We start from the raw sequence: 15,103 nt of genomic DNA, 5'->3' as shown, positions 1-15,103 counted from the left end.
CACACACACACACACACATATATGTCTATCTATATATATATATATATATATATATATATGCATATAAAAATAGAAATATATATATAATATAAATTAAAATGGAAGCAAATATAAACAACACACACATATAGCATCTATATTAAATATTATTGAGAAAATAATATATACATGAATTTTAATAAATATAAAAAATATATTAAAATCATATAGAATGTAAATAAATATATAATATATATTTTTATTCATTTTATATACATACAGTGTATATATATATATATATATATATATATATATATAAAATAGCACTTGAGGCTGTAAAAAGTTTGTAGAACATTCTGAAATTGAGTACATTTGAATGCATATGCTGTATATTGGAAGTAGTATCATTCAGGCCAAAGGAGAGTGTAGCATTTCAGAGAAAGCAGCGTCTCACCGCTAAGAGTTTATCATGTGAAACAGAGGGGCAGCTTGGGTCACAGATGGGGCTGTTCAGCCGGGTCTCCTCCTGTAAACTTATATCCTTTGCTGTCTCACTCTATCCTTCAAAACCGTATCTTATGACAGGCTGCCAAACTTCTCTTCTATAGTCCATCAGGGATTGTCTATTAGAGACGTTTGCATATCAAACTAATTAATTACCTCAGAGGTTGCTAATTTTGGGATGATTATCTGCTAAAAAGCAATGAATACATGGCCCCGGCCCAGCAGTGGCGGCAGTAATGACAGAGTGATTTGTGTGTGAACGTGTTTGTAGGTACACACGGGAGGCAGGCGTGCGCTCTTTGGAGAGGAAGATCGGGGCCATCTGTCGAGCAGTGGCTGTGAAGTTCGCTGAAGGTCATAAGGTCTTTAGAGCAGAGTCCCCCACTGAACAACATGCAGGTAAAACTGGGACTTTTTCATCTCACACATCATTGTTGTTTACGGCTGGCATTACACCAGCTCCCCCGGCTCTGCTTCAGTCGTAGACTCAGGATTGATGGTAATAGCCTCTGGGCAAAGATAAAACAGGCTTGTCACAGTGTGCTCTTGTCTTTGTTGTGTCCCGATGGCTATCTCCGCCCACAGTGAAATGTCATTGGATGAAAAAAAGTGTACACATAGTTACATATTAAATCTTTAGTATGTTCTGATTGGCTGGGATGACACTTTGTGCAGTATTTTGCTTTCATTGAGAACAGGAAAATATTGCATCGTCTGGTTTGGACTGTAATTATGAGGCAGAATTCACTTTCAACGACAAACCCTATTCAACTCTTTGAATAAAAACATTCAATGACAAAACTATTAGTTTATAAGAGTTTAAAATAAAATAAGTAAAATTAAAACAATTATTATTACAATTACAAGTAATTTTATTCAGTTTATTAGTTAAATTTAATTAAATATAAAATAATATATTAAATATAAAAAAGTTAAAATAAATACAATTATGTTATTGTATTATCAAAAAAAATTTGACTTAAAATAAAATAGATTCAATTATAATATATATTAAATATACAAAATATTTAAATACAATTATTTTATTATCAATGATCCGTTTGATTGAGGAACGCTTCTGTATATGTATCGTGTATTGCTTCATGGCAATACAGCAGTGGCTCAGAAAGGGTTTAGCATTCCCTGCCACATACAGATGGCTGACTTCAGCACAATCCATAACACATACTTAGCCTCGCTGTGCCACACAGACGGAATCAAGTACACTAACTCTAGAAGTGTGTTCAGACTAAAGAGTGTGTGTAGAGAACCCATGCTGAGAAATTATCAAACTTGCAGTCAGAAAACTATTCTCATACATTATGAGAACCTCAGCACACACATGCACATATTGGTCATCAATCTCTCTAAGCACGGGCCCCCTGAGGGGTGGAGGAGGGTAAAGCGTGCTAACAGACGGCCTTAGACCCCCTCCTTCACGTCTCGTTGCAGCTGCTCCTCTGTAACAGAAGTAATAGCATGGCCAGTTAACGCTCTGTTCAGACTCTGATTTAACCCAACTCTGCTTCTCAGTCCTCTCCTGCATGGCCCATGTGTGTGATGAGATTTAGAGAGATGAGGGTTAGGGGTTTTCTTTTGCTCTCCATGTTGCCAGAATAAAGCTTTGAAATGAGTGCATGAGCGCTTTATTTTATATTCAGTCTCTCAGGCTCTATCTGCCTCTCGCTGTAGCAGGTGTTGTTCTTAGTCTGAACATCATGACAGCTGTCACATGTGCTTCCTGCTGTTATCTTAACTCTTTCAGTACATTCAGTGCATCTTGGTCTTCTTATGGGTCACTGTCTGCATTAACCTCCCGAGGTACCGGGAAATGAAAGAGTTGGTTGTTCAGGTAGCCATCCGATTCCTCATAAAGGAGCATAGGTCTGATGCTCTTTAAAGGTGCACTTTTTGTTGTGCTGGCTGATACTGAATAAACTGTGGGTGCAGATTCTTGCAAAAGTTTTCAGTTAATAAAGGCATCTAATAAGAGGATTATAAAATAAGGTAAGTACAGTTCGGCTGGTCATGTGACCAACTCCATCCCACTTTTATTACTACTGAATGATAAAAAAAAAAAAAATCAAAAGCACTATTAATTTCCTTATGTCTAAATAAAATAATTAAAATCAGTTAAATTAAATCAAATTAATTATACATATTTCCTTATGTTTTCTTATGTGAAAATAAAATAATTAAATTCAAATAAATTTATAATAATAATAATATAAAATACATGTACAAATTTAAAACTACCGAGTGCAGTTTTAAAGTCGGCATGACTTATATGTGCAGTGTCATATACTGTATATGCGGTGACGAATCATTCACATTAAGACCAGTAACATGCAATAATAAAATAAACATGGCTATTTTTGATTTCATGCCAACACGAAATTTGCAACGCATTTAACTAATGTAAAATGATGCATTTCTGAGCAAACTAATAATAATAATAATAATAATAATAGTGCAAAGTAATGCAGGGCGGGACTTAATTTAACACACCAGAATTTGACTAAATCACAAAAAGTGAGATATTTAGTTAATAGTTAATGTTTTTGATAACCACAAAATGAAGTAACAATACATAGTTTAGCTGTCAAGATGAGTCGCAACTACAGCATTTCAGTTATCCTGGTGAAACAATATAATATAGTTAATATTATTAATATAGTCTGCTTTGGTTTATGTTAGCAGAAAATAAGGTGGAGAAATAAGGTGAAAACACAACATTTTGGTGAATTATTGTGAAAGCAAGCTTTTTTTCCTAGAAATGTGCATTGATCTTGCACAATAAAATCTTAAAAGATTTGTATTATGTCTTTCCTCAGAATGGCATATGCACTTTCCTTGTTCCTTATTTGCCTGTCATTAACAGTCTAGTCACATGACTTGTGGGCAGCAATGAGCATGTATATAATTGTGTATCTTGCCAAGGGCTAATATTGTCGCATTTAAAAAAAAAAAAAAAGACACATGGATGAGCGCTGAAAGTAAATACAACAGCTGAAGCTGCTTTCTTTATTATGTATGATATTAAAACCTATAATAACTTATTGTTTCCTCCCAAAATTAAGATAGCACCTGCTCTCCCCCTTAGCCGGACCCCTGTGGCATTTTTCTACAGCCTATAATTCTCCATTATTTCCGACAGCTCTCTTTCTCGCTTTACTTTTCATTTTTCTCCCCTCCGGCCTCAATGTCTGTCACCTTGCTTAATGAAAAGCCTCAAATAGACATGATAATGGAAGTGCCAGCGCGATAAAATGTTATCGCTTTTTTTGTTGTCTTGTAATTCACTTTTCTGGATATGGTTTTATCTCTGCTTAAATGGAGTTTACTTTTAGTTCATGAAATGTCAATCACCTATCTCTTTTATATTGACACGCCAGAGTTATAAATTGACTAAAAACCACCAGCAGTGTTTTCACCAGTTTCCCACAAAAGATCTCTGTATCTTTCAGACCAGAATACAGAGAACAAGGAGGAGGATTCTGGGATAGCGGCACCTCCAGAGATGCCAATTGTTATTGACCCCATTGCCCTTAAGGATATTCTTGGACCGCCAGTCTTTGAAATGGAGGTTAGTATCTAATAATGCCTGAAGGATCTTTGTGTCTATTCAGGAAATGTTACTAAAATGCATTGAAAGCACTTCAAGTCTCTCCACTTTTGTATATGATTCATATAAGAAAGTCAAAAGCATTTTTTGTGTCTCCACAAAAAAAGTAATATTAAGCAGCATAGCTGTTTTCAACATTGACAGTAATAATGTTTCTTGAGCACCAAATCAGATTATTAGAATCATTTGAACTGAAGACTGGAGTAATGGCTGATGAAAATTCAGCTTTGCAACACAGGACTAAATTACATTTTAAAATATATTCAAATAAAAACGGTTATTATAAATTGTAATAATATTTCAGAATATTACTTTTTTAAAATTAAAGTAAATGCAGTCTTGATGGGAAAAAGAGACATTTAAAAAGATCTCCACGACCCCGAACCTCTGAATGGTAGTGTATGTCTAGGGACCAGCATATCATAAGGATTTGGGAGTATGCTCTTGCAACCACCCAGAACATCTTAGCAACTGCATAGCAACGACCAAAACTCCCAAGCATCATGACTGCAAGGTTTAAATGACCAAGCATCACTTACATTTTCTTCAGAAAATGTAAAAGTCTAGTAGTCTGTGTTCTTTTAAATAGAAGGCTCATGTAATTTTCAGTGCAGTCCTGTCATTAGTCATGTATTATTCTTCATTTGTCCACAAACCTTTCGGACTGCTAGCCCCTGGCCTTGTGTGCTCTGTGGTGTGCTGTTGTGTTTCTCAGAGGCGAAGTGCTCTCTGTTTTCCGTAATGGAGGCTGCATTCCTGCCATGCCTATGGGGATGGGGCAGGGAGAGACCAGAGGCAGAGAACAGCCTGTTTGAGTTCTGCTGAACTATCACACACATCTTCTCCTTCAAAGACTTACTTAGCATGTGACTTTCTGCAGTTAGTTGTATACAAAATATACAAACAGAAAAAGGTTAATGTTTTTGAAAGAAACGTTTATGAAGTCAGGCTTTCTTTCAGTGGACTTCTTTTAATGGGGCAAATTCTTAATCTAGATGTGTTGGGAATGACAAAATCATAAGAAAAAGATGAAAAAACAGCTTGCTGCTTTTTATACATTTAAAGTTCATAAGCTATAAGCTTCATATACAGTGGTGTGAAAAAGTGTTAGCCCCCTTCCTGAAACCTTTTTTTACAAACTGCATGTTGTGTTCACTTGTGTTATCTTTTACTAATATTTAAATTTGTTTGATGATCTGAAACATTAAAGTGTGACAAACATGCAAAATAACAAGAAATCAGGAAGGGGGCCAACACTTTTTCACACCACTGTATATATATATATTGTTTTTTGGCATGTTAAAGGGGACAGTTTCTGCCAATCTCATGTTAATCTTGAGTACCTACAGAGTAGTATTGCATCCTTCACATCTCCGAAGGGTCTTTAGTTTTATCAGATTTATAAAAGACAGATACAGCTTTACGCTTCTCTCTGAAAACAGTCGAGCTCCTTGAGTCGTGCCGTGGGTGGCGATAAAGAGTCCCGAGCACACAAAGCTTTTGCGTAGCGATCGTCTGCAAGCTGTGACATCGACATGAACCAAACAGGAACAAAAACTTTACTGACTTTAATCCTGTGCAGCGCTGCCGACGACTTCCGTAACCCAAATGAAGCATGTTGGTGGGCTGTGGTTGATGTGTGTGCGTGCTTTTCCGGAAGAAGTGCCTATACAAGGAATTCTGCCCTTTATGAGGTCATGAAGGGCCATACTCGAAAAAAACTTTCAGAAACTCATACAAACCCTGAAGGAGTGTCTTTGGCACTGAAATACTCTTTCATACGTCCAACTCGTTTTTTTGGAAACTTTGGCCATGTTGAGCATGAGAATCCAACTCTTTAACAGTGTATATAACTCTGAATACTTGAAATAGCATTAGACCCCCCCTTTAAGATAAGTATGTTAAGTATGTAACCAGAGCAGTCTATGCTTGTAGGTATCAGAGCGACTGACCCTACCAGGTGTGGCGATCGGGCTGGCCTGGACTCCGATGGGTGGAGAGATCATGTTTGTGGAGGCCAGTCGTATGGAAGGAGAAGGTCAGTTGACTCTGACAGGACAGCTGGGCGATGTCATGAAGGAATCAGCCCATTTAGCTATCAGCTGGCTCCGCAGCAATGCCAAAACATACCTCCTCACTAATGGTAAGTTATAGACATACGCTACATTCAAGTTGGTAAGATTTTCAAATGTTTTGAAAGAAGTCTCTTGTGCTGTTTGGTTAGTAATATTGTGAATATTGTTACAATAATAAAAAAAAAAATTTATATATTTTTAAATGTAATTTTTTTTCTGTGATAGCAATGAATTTTCAACAGCGATTTGACTGTGAGTGAGACTGATTTATTACAATGTGTGTGTCTGAATGATGTTGTCGTAGGCAGCGCTGATCCCCTGGAGGGTACCGATATCCACTTGCACTTCCCAGCAGGTGCCGTCACTAAGGACGGACCCTCCGCGGGTGTTACCATAGTAACCTGCCTGGCCTCGCTGTTGAGCGGGCGGCTGGTGCGCTCTGATGTGGCCATGACAGGAGAGATCACTCTGAGAGGACTGGTGCTGCCGGTGAGGAACCCAAAGCACATCGCTCACACAAAACTGATTTTATTTAAAGACCATTCATCATCAGAAGTTGCTAAAATACACTGTCTGATCTCACAAGATATATCTTCTCTCTACAGGTGGGAGGTATAAAGGATAAAGTATTGGCAGCTCACCGGGCCAATCTGAAACGAGTTATCATTCCCAAGCGCAATGAGAAAGATCTGGAGGAGATACCTCCCCGTGTGCGAGCTGACCTGGATTTTGTTTTCGCCAGCACTTTGGATGAAGTCCTGAATGCAGCCTTTGATGGCGGGTTTCCCGCGGCTGTCAGTCATCCACAAGTTGTCAGCAAACTCTGAGACTGTAGTTGCTAGACAAACTAGCAACTAGACTATTAAAAAAAAAAAAAGAGGAAGCTTAACACTAAGCACTTATTGTTTGTCACCTTAAGCATTGAATACTAGCAAATCCATTTTAGTCAAGTCAATATTAATTTTCCTCTAATTAATTTACGATTTAATTACAGATGATTGCTGTTGACAATATCAGAGTATCATTTTGTTCCTGTAGAACTAACAACAAAAGTTGATTGTTTATACTGTAGATAATCATACAAATGCACTGGTTTTTGAAAATTGTGATTTAACCAACATAGTGTTTTTCATAAAAATGAAATGGATTAATGAGTCAAAGTTCTTAAATATGAAGACTGGAAAATTTGAACATGTTGACAACTAGGTACAATTTAAAGGAATAAATTTGTATATGTCAAATGAATGCCTTTGAAACTGCCTGAAAACTCATTGTGTAGCAACAGGAAATGTTTCTAGAATTGGTAGCACCCACAAGCCTCATTCTTCCTTTAAGAAGTGAGTGTCTCCGTTGCAGTGTTGTTCATAGAATAGCATATTGGCAATATGCAGTCGGAACATTTATATTTACTTCTTTTATGGATCGTTTTGAATAAATTCGGACATGTCAGAATAAATGTGATTTCATAGTTTTCTATAATGTTATGTTTAAAATTGACAAAATATTGTCACCAGTGTAGCAGTGTACCATTTGTCTGTGCTATAGGGACAACTGAAAATGCTGTAGTAGTGACACATCTTGACAACTAAACCAAGCACTGTTGCTTAATTTTGTAGTTGAACATAATTTGATATGCTATACTGCAAACAAAGCTGACATTTGACCTGCTTTAATGCGTTCTTGACTATTATACCTGCATGACAGCTCTGGCCTGAAAACACAAGGCATGTTTGGAAATGTCGTAAGATCCAGACTAGCCACTTTCACAGAAGTCTGCCAGTTCCACATGAAGGGTAGAGATTCGTAAGAAGCGCTATTTTCCACACACTTTGGTCTTTAAAAAAAAACAGCCTGTTTAAAGCTATAGTGTGTAGACACAGCTATAGGCCATTTGTAGATTGAGCTCCATGAAACATAAATGCTGGCGCTAACACAAATTTGCTGTTTGAGCATCCTAACCAACAACACTGGCTCTACCAAGGGGGGGGGAAATAGCAGAAAGCTATTTGAAGAATCATCCTGCACATTAGGTGATGTTAGCGACACATTTCAGCTTAAACATTCAGTGAAAATCCTCCCAGGATGTTCATGTCATGAGGACAATACATATCATTAATTCTGATCTTAGTAGTACCATAAGAGGAAACACAGAGTACAACGATAACCGCCCACTTTGTCAGCAGTCTTGGTGGAGAGGGAACCAGATGAAGCCAGCATCACCATCAGCTGTAAGTTAGAATGAGCAGTGTGAAAATTCACAGAGGGTATGAAAAAGATAGATTTATTTACTGGCAAAATAGAACAAAACAAACAATAAAACAAATAAAATTAGAGATCAGGACTAGCAACAGTACAATGTATCCACAGAGATGTTTGGCTTTGGTTCACCCTATCCTTGCAAAAAAACAGAAATACAGACATACAAAGAACAGCAACAAAAATATCGACTTACAAAAAGAGAAAAGAAGACACAGGTCTTCTAAAGAACAACACTATCTACAAACACTGAAGATTAGCCACAAGGTTACAACAGCCTTTTTCATTCCATTTTCTTATAAGTCATTACAAAAGTGATAATTATGACAATAATCTCATTATAATAACTGTATTAATTGCCCCGGTTCCTAGTCTGATATTCCATGCAGTGTTTACTCCAGTGTTTGTAATTGAGGGTTTCCAGGTTAGGAAACAAAACTTCTGATCTCACGCATACTGTACAACTTGTATCTATCTTTAAGAGTACTTGATATATGTATAAAAAAAAAAAAGTGTAGCTTGAGTCAAAAACTTATATTTTTATAACCTGGCTTGATGTGCGTGTGCCAAGCCATCCCTTCAAAAACAAACAGGAGAAACACTGCAGCGACAGGCAGAAACAAACAAGACTTCTAAAATGAAATCTGGACTTGTTATTACTTATCCAGTGGTCATGCACCAATTGCCAGAAACTTCCTGTATCATACTCAACGTAGGGAAAATTAGAGAGAACAAAAAAGGGGGGTGGGGGGACGGGGCAAGATTAGAATAAAACAAAACCTAATATTTGAACATAAAAGTTAGTGTTTTATCTGAACTGAAATGCAAAACATCTTGGGAAACAACAACACAACGAACAAAAACTTGCTCTTAGGGTTGCAGATTTTGAGCAAACCCACCCCAAAATTTATCAATATTCTCAACCGCCATCCAGCTTGGTGTGTCGTTCCTCAAACCCTCGTTCCACATGCCACATTTGCAAATGTCCAATCCACAAACGTGGCTTTCCGATACCTTCAAGGGCAATGAATGTTGCTCTCAAAAGTGTAGAATACATTAATTATTTAACTTATATAATATTGTAGCATAAAATTGAGAACCCAGGAGTTCTGGTCGGACGTGTCAAGCTCCAACCAATACGTTTTTTTTTTGTTGGGTTTTTTTGATGACTACTTGGAACGAACAACAGCAAATAGTTCCCTAGGTTAGCTACTCCCCCATCCCCCAAGCACAACTCAAGGTATCCTGCGGTGTATTGAAATGTCTGGTTTCATGTTTGTATGTGTGTGTATGCATTCAAGTATGCACAGTTGTTAGTCCTCAGCACATGGATATGGTGACATTGATGCCCAGGTTGCCGTTCTCTGCAAACAGCTGAGCAATAGAGGTGTCAAACACAAGGCAGTCACTGTTCATGATGGCGGTGGCAATGCCCTCATGGATGGAACGTGGCGTCGCCTCCCAGGTGAGGCGCCGCCGGTGGCCATTCAACTCCAGCCGGTAGGCAAAGTTTTCTGCCTGCTTCCGTGTGCCGATCAGCTGCACGATGGCAAAGAACTGCTGGTGGCCATCATATTTCTCCTGCTTCTCCAGCACAAGCATAAAATGGAAGCCGAAGCATGACTGCATCATGACCCAGTCCACCGCCCCAGGCAAGTTGATGTCAGTGGCCAGGAAGACAATATCCTCGCCTTGTAGCGTGGTTATGGACTTGTGCTGGTGCAGCAAGTGGGGCATGACGGCGTCGAGAGATCCCTGCCACTTGCAGGAGGCGCCAGGACAGGGGCAAGAGTATGGCCGGAATTCACAAAGCTCCTCGTGTTCAGCCTTGTCTGTGTGCGGTAGGGTGACTTCGCAGCCCGATGAGGCATACTTGCAAGGGAAAAGCACTGAGTTGGCCACTTTCTCCATTGCCAAATTGCGTATTGAACCAAGCGGGCCTCTGCAGGTGGGGCAGCAGGTGAGTTTGGGCCGGCAGTTGCTACAAACCAAATGGCCGCTCTGGCACTGCAGGATGGGCGGCAGCACATAGTCAAAACAGACCGGGCACTCGAACAGGCTGGCAAGGTCACTGTTGGATGCGGTGGTGCCCGACAAGGTAGGGACGCGCTGAGAAGGGGGACACTTAGAGGTTCCTGTGGGCAGCGCTGTGGCAGTCTGGCGACTCATTTCTAAAGAACAGAGGGAGACAGAGAAGAGAGTTAGCATGGCTTACACAGACAGCCAGAAGGAAATGGAGGTACATGCATTTACAAAGAACATTCATGACCAGCTAAGCACTAACACCAAATCCAACCGCAGCTGAACTCCATAATGCATTACAACAGAGATCAGCTGGCATCAACGCAACGACCTAAGCACCTCTGCTTCCTGAACAAAGCAGTAGACATTTTAAAATGTAGCCTCAAGGTAAAATGTACATGTTTCTGCTGATTCAACCGGCACGAAACCTAAATAAAGCTATGAAAGAGTCTCAGCAGCGCTGAGGCCTGTTCTTCCTGAGTGGCACATAGATATAGCTGTCTAGCACCACCGATAAGTCAGATGTGGGCCTCTGGGGAAGGCTTGGGGCAGCTATTTCTGGCATGCGTAAAATGCACAGATCTTCACGCTTCGTCTTTTTTTAAAAAGCCAGACATGAAGAGTGGACTCAGAAGGTCCAGAGCGCATGTCTGCTGCAGGAGTGTTCCTATGGCAACAAGCTGCAGCAAGAAGGGTGTATGTGTATGGGATGACCTGTGGAGAGAAGTATAGGACCTGGGATGGATTCTTTCCTAATGCATGACAGGAGGGTTTGACAAAGCTGTAACACCCTACTGCTATTATAACCTACATCTACATATCAGAAGCACAAGAGCAACTGTAAATCAGCACTGGGGAGCAAACGAAAAAGGCTGATTGCAGATTTAACATGGACATCAATTAAGTGAGAAATAAAGAGACTACAGAACAAAGGAGCAGAGTGGCAGGATCAGAGCACAGTAAATGGTCTCATATTGAGGAATAAGGACAGCGCCAAAAAAGAGGGTGGGGGTGTGGATAGATGACAAGCTGTGTGTATGTAGGTGGCTTAGAATCTGCTAGTAAACACATCTGCTCTGATAAAGCCCCAAGTATTTTTAGCTTCCTCACTGAGCAGCTCTCCGAGTATAACAACGGAGGCCAAAATTAGCCCAAGCACAAGAGCTAGCACTATGGCCTCAATGCCTTTCTAGGCTTGTAGTCAAAGACCAGAGGATTAGAAATGCCAACAAATATATATGGATGCTTAACATAATTTACACATGTTCCTGGATCAACATCCTTTGGTCCTGGAACATCATTTCTATCAACCAGTCAGAAGGAAAAGGGTCAATCTTGCTCCTGGAGGGCCATCGTTCTGCAGAGCTTAACTCCAAAACAATTAAACACATCTGAACCAGCCAATCAAGGTCTTCAGGATTATTCGAAACTTTCAGGCAGGTTGGTGATAAACTCTGCAGGATGTTGGCCCACCAGGAGCAGGACTGGTCACAACTGGCTCATGTTGAGATATGCGCTTATATCCAGAGCAGTTGTCGCTGATACAATAATGGCGCTTTTCCACTGCATGGTACGGCAGGGTACGGTTCACTTTTTGGGGGTTTTCCACTGGGTACAGTACCTGGTACTTTTTTTAGTACCACCTCGGTTGGGGTTCCAAGTGAACCGTACCGTTACCAAAACGTGACGTGTAAATTCTGCTGATCACGGATTGGCCGGAGAGAATCGTCACTACCTGAACTTGCGACACAAACACAAAAGAACCGCTAGATCTAAATCAGCACAGCCAGCGAAGGATCGAACGCAACTGTTTTGAACGAGCGCACCTGTTTTTTAACAACCAAAAAGTTTTGTTGTCTGTTGTGGAAGAACAGACGTTCCTCTCGTTGATAGCAGAGGAGCGGATCCAGCGAGAGCTTGATGGGGTGACGCGGAATGAAAAAGTTTTTTTTTTAGGAGTCGTGGTAGTAGAGGCAGCGCAACTATAACGACATGTGAATAATCCCGCCCACTCTAAAGCAATACTGAACTGCAGTGGAAACGCAAACCGTGCCGAGCCGAACCGTGCCGTACCATACTGAGCCGTGCCGAGCCGAGTCGTACCACGCAGTGGAAAAGCGCCATAAGAGAACCAAAGACAGTCTGTCTGCTTGAAGTTGAGCCAAAGAGACAGCAGGCCAACCTCCCACTACGAAACAGTCTGAGTGGCTGGTGGCTGTTGTACACTACTGTAATGACATTGTTGCTCCATTAAGCTGAGGTCACTACGAGGAAAAATTCTAAATGAATTGGAAGGGAAGGGAAAGCAAGCATATAAGTTCTGGTCAAGTTTAGAGTTTAAGATAGTGCTTGAATGGTGAGAAATAATTTTTTATGGACATTGACTTTTATAAGTTGTGTTTGGCATGCAAAATATGCTACTTCTGCCAAAGCTAAATATTAATCCATCAGAAATCTATTTCTCGAAGGAGGCAGAGAAGCATTCCAGAGCAGCATGTTCAAACATTGTGTTCATCCATCTCATGACTAGACTTATCTTAAAGTAAGCTTCCATGTAATGAGCAAGAGTAACTGTCAATTAATCAATGCAAGGTTTAAAAAAACCGATCAAATTTGGATTATTCTTTAGGAAAGCTATAATGTATATTGGTGGTTTGCCATTTGTTTTTCTTTTTAAGTCCACTTTGCCAAAAGAGAGTCTAGAAAGCACTCTGTGGAGAAATTATATGTCACATATATAGTAGACTTGGGTTTAAAAAAAAAAGTTGAGGACTGGTTTAAAACTCTGGAAGAAAGCAAAGAGTGGCAAGAGCCTTTGTGGCATTGCTGATTTTTCTTTGTAAAGTTCTTCGTCTGGGAATCAAAAGAGCTGTGGAGTGTCTCTTTTCTCCAGCAGTGCTGAGCTGCTATGTCAGTGGAAAGTTTGCAGTCCATCACATATAACAGGAAATCCTGTAACCCCAGAGGAAGTGGTTAGAGCAGACTTGTTGTCAGGTCTTCTAATGGAGCTAGGAAGACAGAACAAACGGCAAATGGCAATGCAACTGCTCTGCACTACACGAGACTGTTATTTGTGTGTCTCAAGTAGACAGTTAGGCCAGATAACTTTAGTACATCAGATTAATGGAGCCTCAGCAAAAACATCAGCAGTAATGCTGAGAGTAACATCAGCATTAGTGCTGAGTTGAGTCAAAGCAAGGCAGTTGGACAAGTCATAGTCAAGTCTTAAATCCAAGGCCCAAAATGCACTAAGAAAGTATGTGAACAAAACACTTTTAGCTACGCAAGGTCAACACAAGTTAACCTGTCGACATGTTTACAGCTAGCTACTTATATAAAAACACATCTGGACTAATGGCACTGACAACTGAAAGTAATTTTTACCACTACAGTAATGTAATGTAAGAACCTACATTATGTACAACTGCACAACTCGCTTTCAATGCTTTGGCCAAGAATTTGCACCTGCGTTTGGATACTTGTGTCCAGTATGTTTCTGTGCTCACATAATTCTTCAGTCAAACGTCACAGAGTTCAAGCCAACCCATCACTAAGACACGAGTAAACAAAGCTTTTGGTCTCATTGTTGCATGATTATTTGCAAGCTAGAATATGATGGTGTGTTAACCTGAAACAATTTTCAATGACATCATAGAAAGACACTTCCCCACCCCCACCCCAAACACACATTTGAGTCTTGCCTTAAGAACAGATAATTGCAATGTAGTCACATCTCAAATATTCTAATGTTTGCTGATGAATTCAAATATCAAAACTGCAACCTAAGTTTGTCATGCCTAGGGCATGAGCTGGGACTCCACATGTCTGGTAAGAGATATGAGCTGGTTTCTGACGAGACATGACAACATAACATGAGTTGGCAGAACTAGTTAAAACACTTGAAAACAAAAAATTCTCAAGTCATATCTGAGCTGAAATATAAGTGTGTTGCTTGAATACACAATTTAATTTGAAACATTCTCAAAATTCAATATTTTAATTGATATAACAATCAAATTGTATAACTGCACATAAAAGTAAAAACCTGGTTAAAATCAAGAGGCAAGATCTGTTCATTTAAGGGCACTAGGGGTGCTCCGATCAGGATTTTTTTAGGCCGATCACCGATCGCCGATCACAGAAAGCATTATCTGCCGATACCGATCACTGATAACGATCTTTTTAAAGCCTTCTTTTTATAATTTATAACTATTTATAGTGATACTCCAATCAGAATTTTTAGACATTTATTCAGGGCCTGAATAAATGTCTAAAAATTCTGATTGGAGTATCACTATAAATAGTTATAAATTATAAAAAGAAGGCTTTAAAAAGATCGTTATCAGTGATCGGTATCGGCAGATAATGCTTTCTGTGATTTCCCTTTAAACCTAGCCAAAAAGCCAAATGTGTTGACTGTGAAACAGTAGCAGGGCTCTATGCTTATTTTTCTTTTTAGGAGCACTTGTCCTCCTAACTTAAAAAATGTAGGTGCAGTCAAAAATTTAGGAGCACCTTCTAATCAATAATCAAAAATTTGATCAAAAATTAGCCTTCCCGCATTACGTGATATTTGACTCCTTAAAGTGATTTACAGTGGAATTTTGTTTTTACCTTTGTAATGGCATTTTTCTAACTTTAT

At 39.4% G+C, this 15,103-nt stretch overlaps 2 protein-coding genes across 2 annotated transcripts in view; one reads left to right on the top strand and one right to left on the bottom strand.

Annotated features, from left to right (window-relative positions):
- The window catches only part of LOC107672167 (lon protease homolog 2, peroxisomal-like), a 34,324-nt gene extending 26,696 nt beyond the window's left edge, over positions 1–7,628 (top strand). Inside the window, exons 11-15 of the mRNA XM_016465264.1 lie at positions 755–882; positions 3,951–4,069; positions 6,044–6,251; positions 6,488–6,672; positions 6,789–7,628. Coding sequence (XP_016320750.1) covers positions 755–882; positions 3,951–4,069; positions 6,044–6,251; positions 6,488–6,672; positions 6,789–7,010 — 862 coding nt within the window. The 3' untranslated portion in view covers positions 7,011–7,628. The remainder of the gene's footprint in view (positions 1–754; positions 883–3,950; positions 4,070–6,043; positions 6,252–6,487; positions 6,673–6,788) is intronic.
- Positions 7,629–8,474: 846 nt separating this feature from the next.
- Positions 8,475–15,103, bottom strand: part of LOC107672262 (E3 ubiquitin-protein ligase Siah1) — a 31,800-nt gene continuing 25,171 nt past the window's right edge. The window contains exon 3 of the mRNA XM_016465382.1: positions 8,475–10,610. Within this exon, the coding sequence (XP_016320868.1) occupies positions 9,760–10,610 (851 nt within the window). The 3' untranslated portion in view covers positions 8,475–9,759. The remainder of the gene's footprint in view (positions 10,611–15,103) is intronic.

This window comes from Sinocyclocheilus anshuiensis, unplaced genomic scaffold, assembly GCF_001515605.1.
Source record: "Sinocyclocheilus anshuiensis isolate Anshui unplaced genomic scaffold, SAMN03320099.WGS_v1.1 scaffold997, whole genome shotgun sequence".
NCBI classification, from domain to species: Eukaryota; Metazoa; Chordata; class Actinopteri; order Cypriniformes; family Cyprinidae; genus Sinocyclocheilus; species Sinocyclocheilus anshuiensis.
Note: the sequence above shows the minus strand (reverse complement) of the source record. Positions and strands in the feature narration are given on the sequence as shown.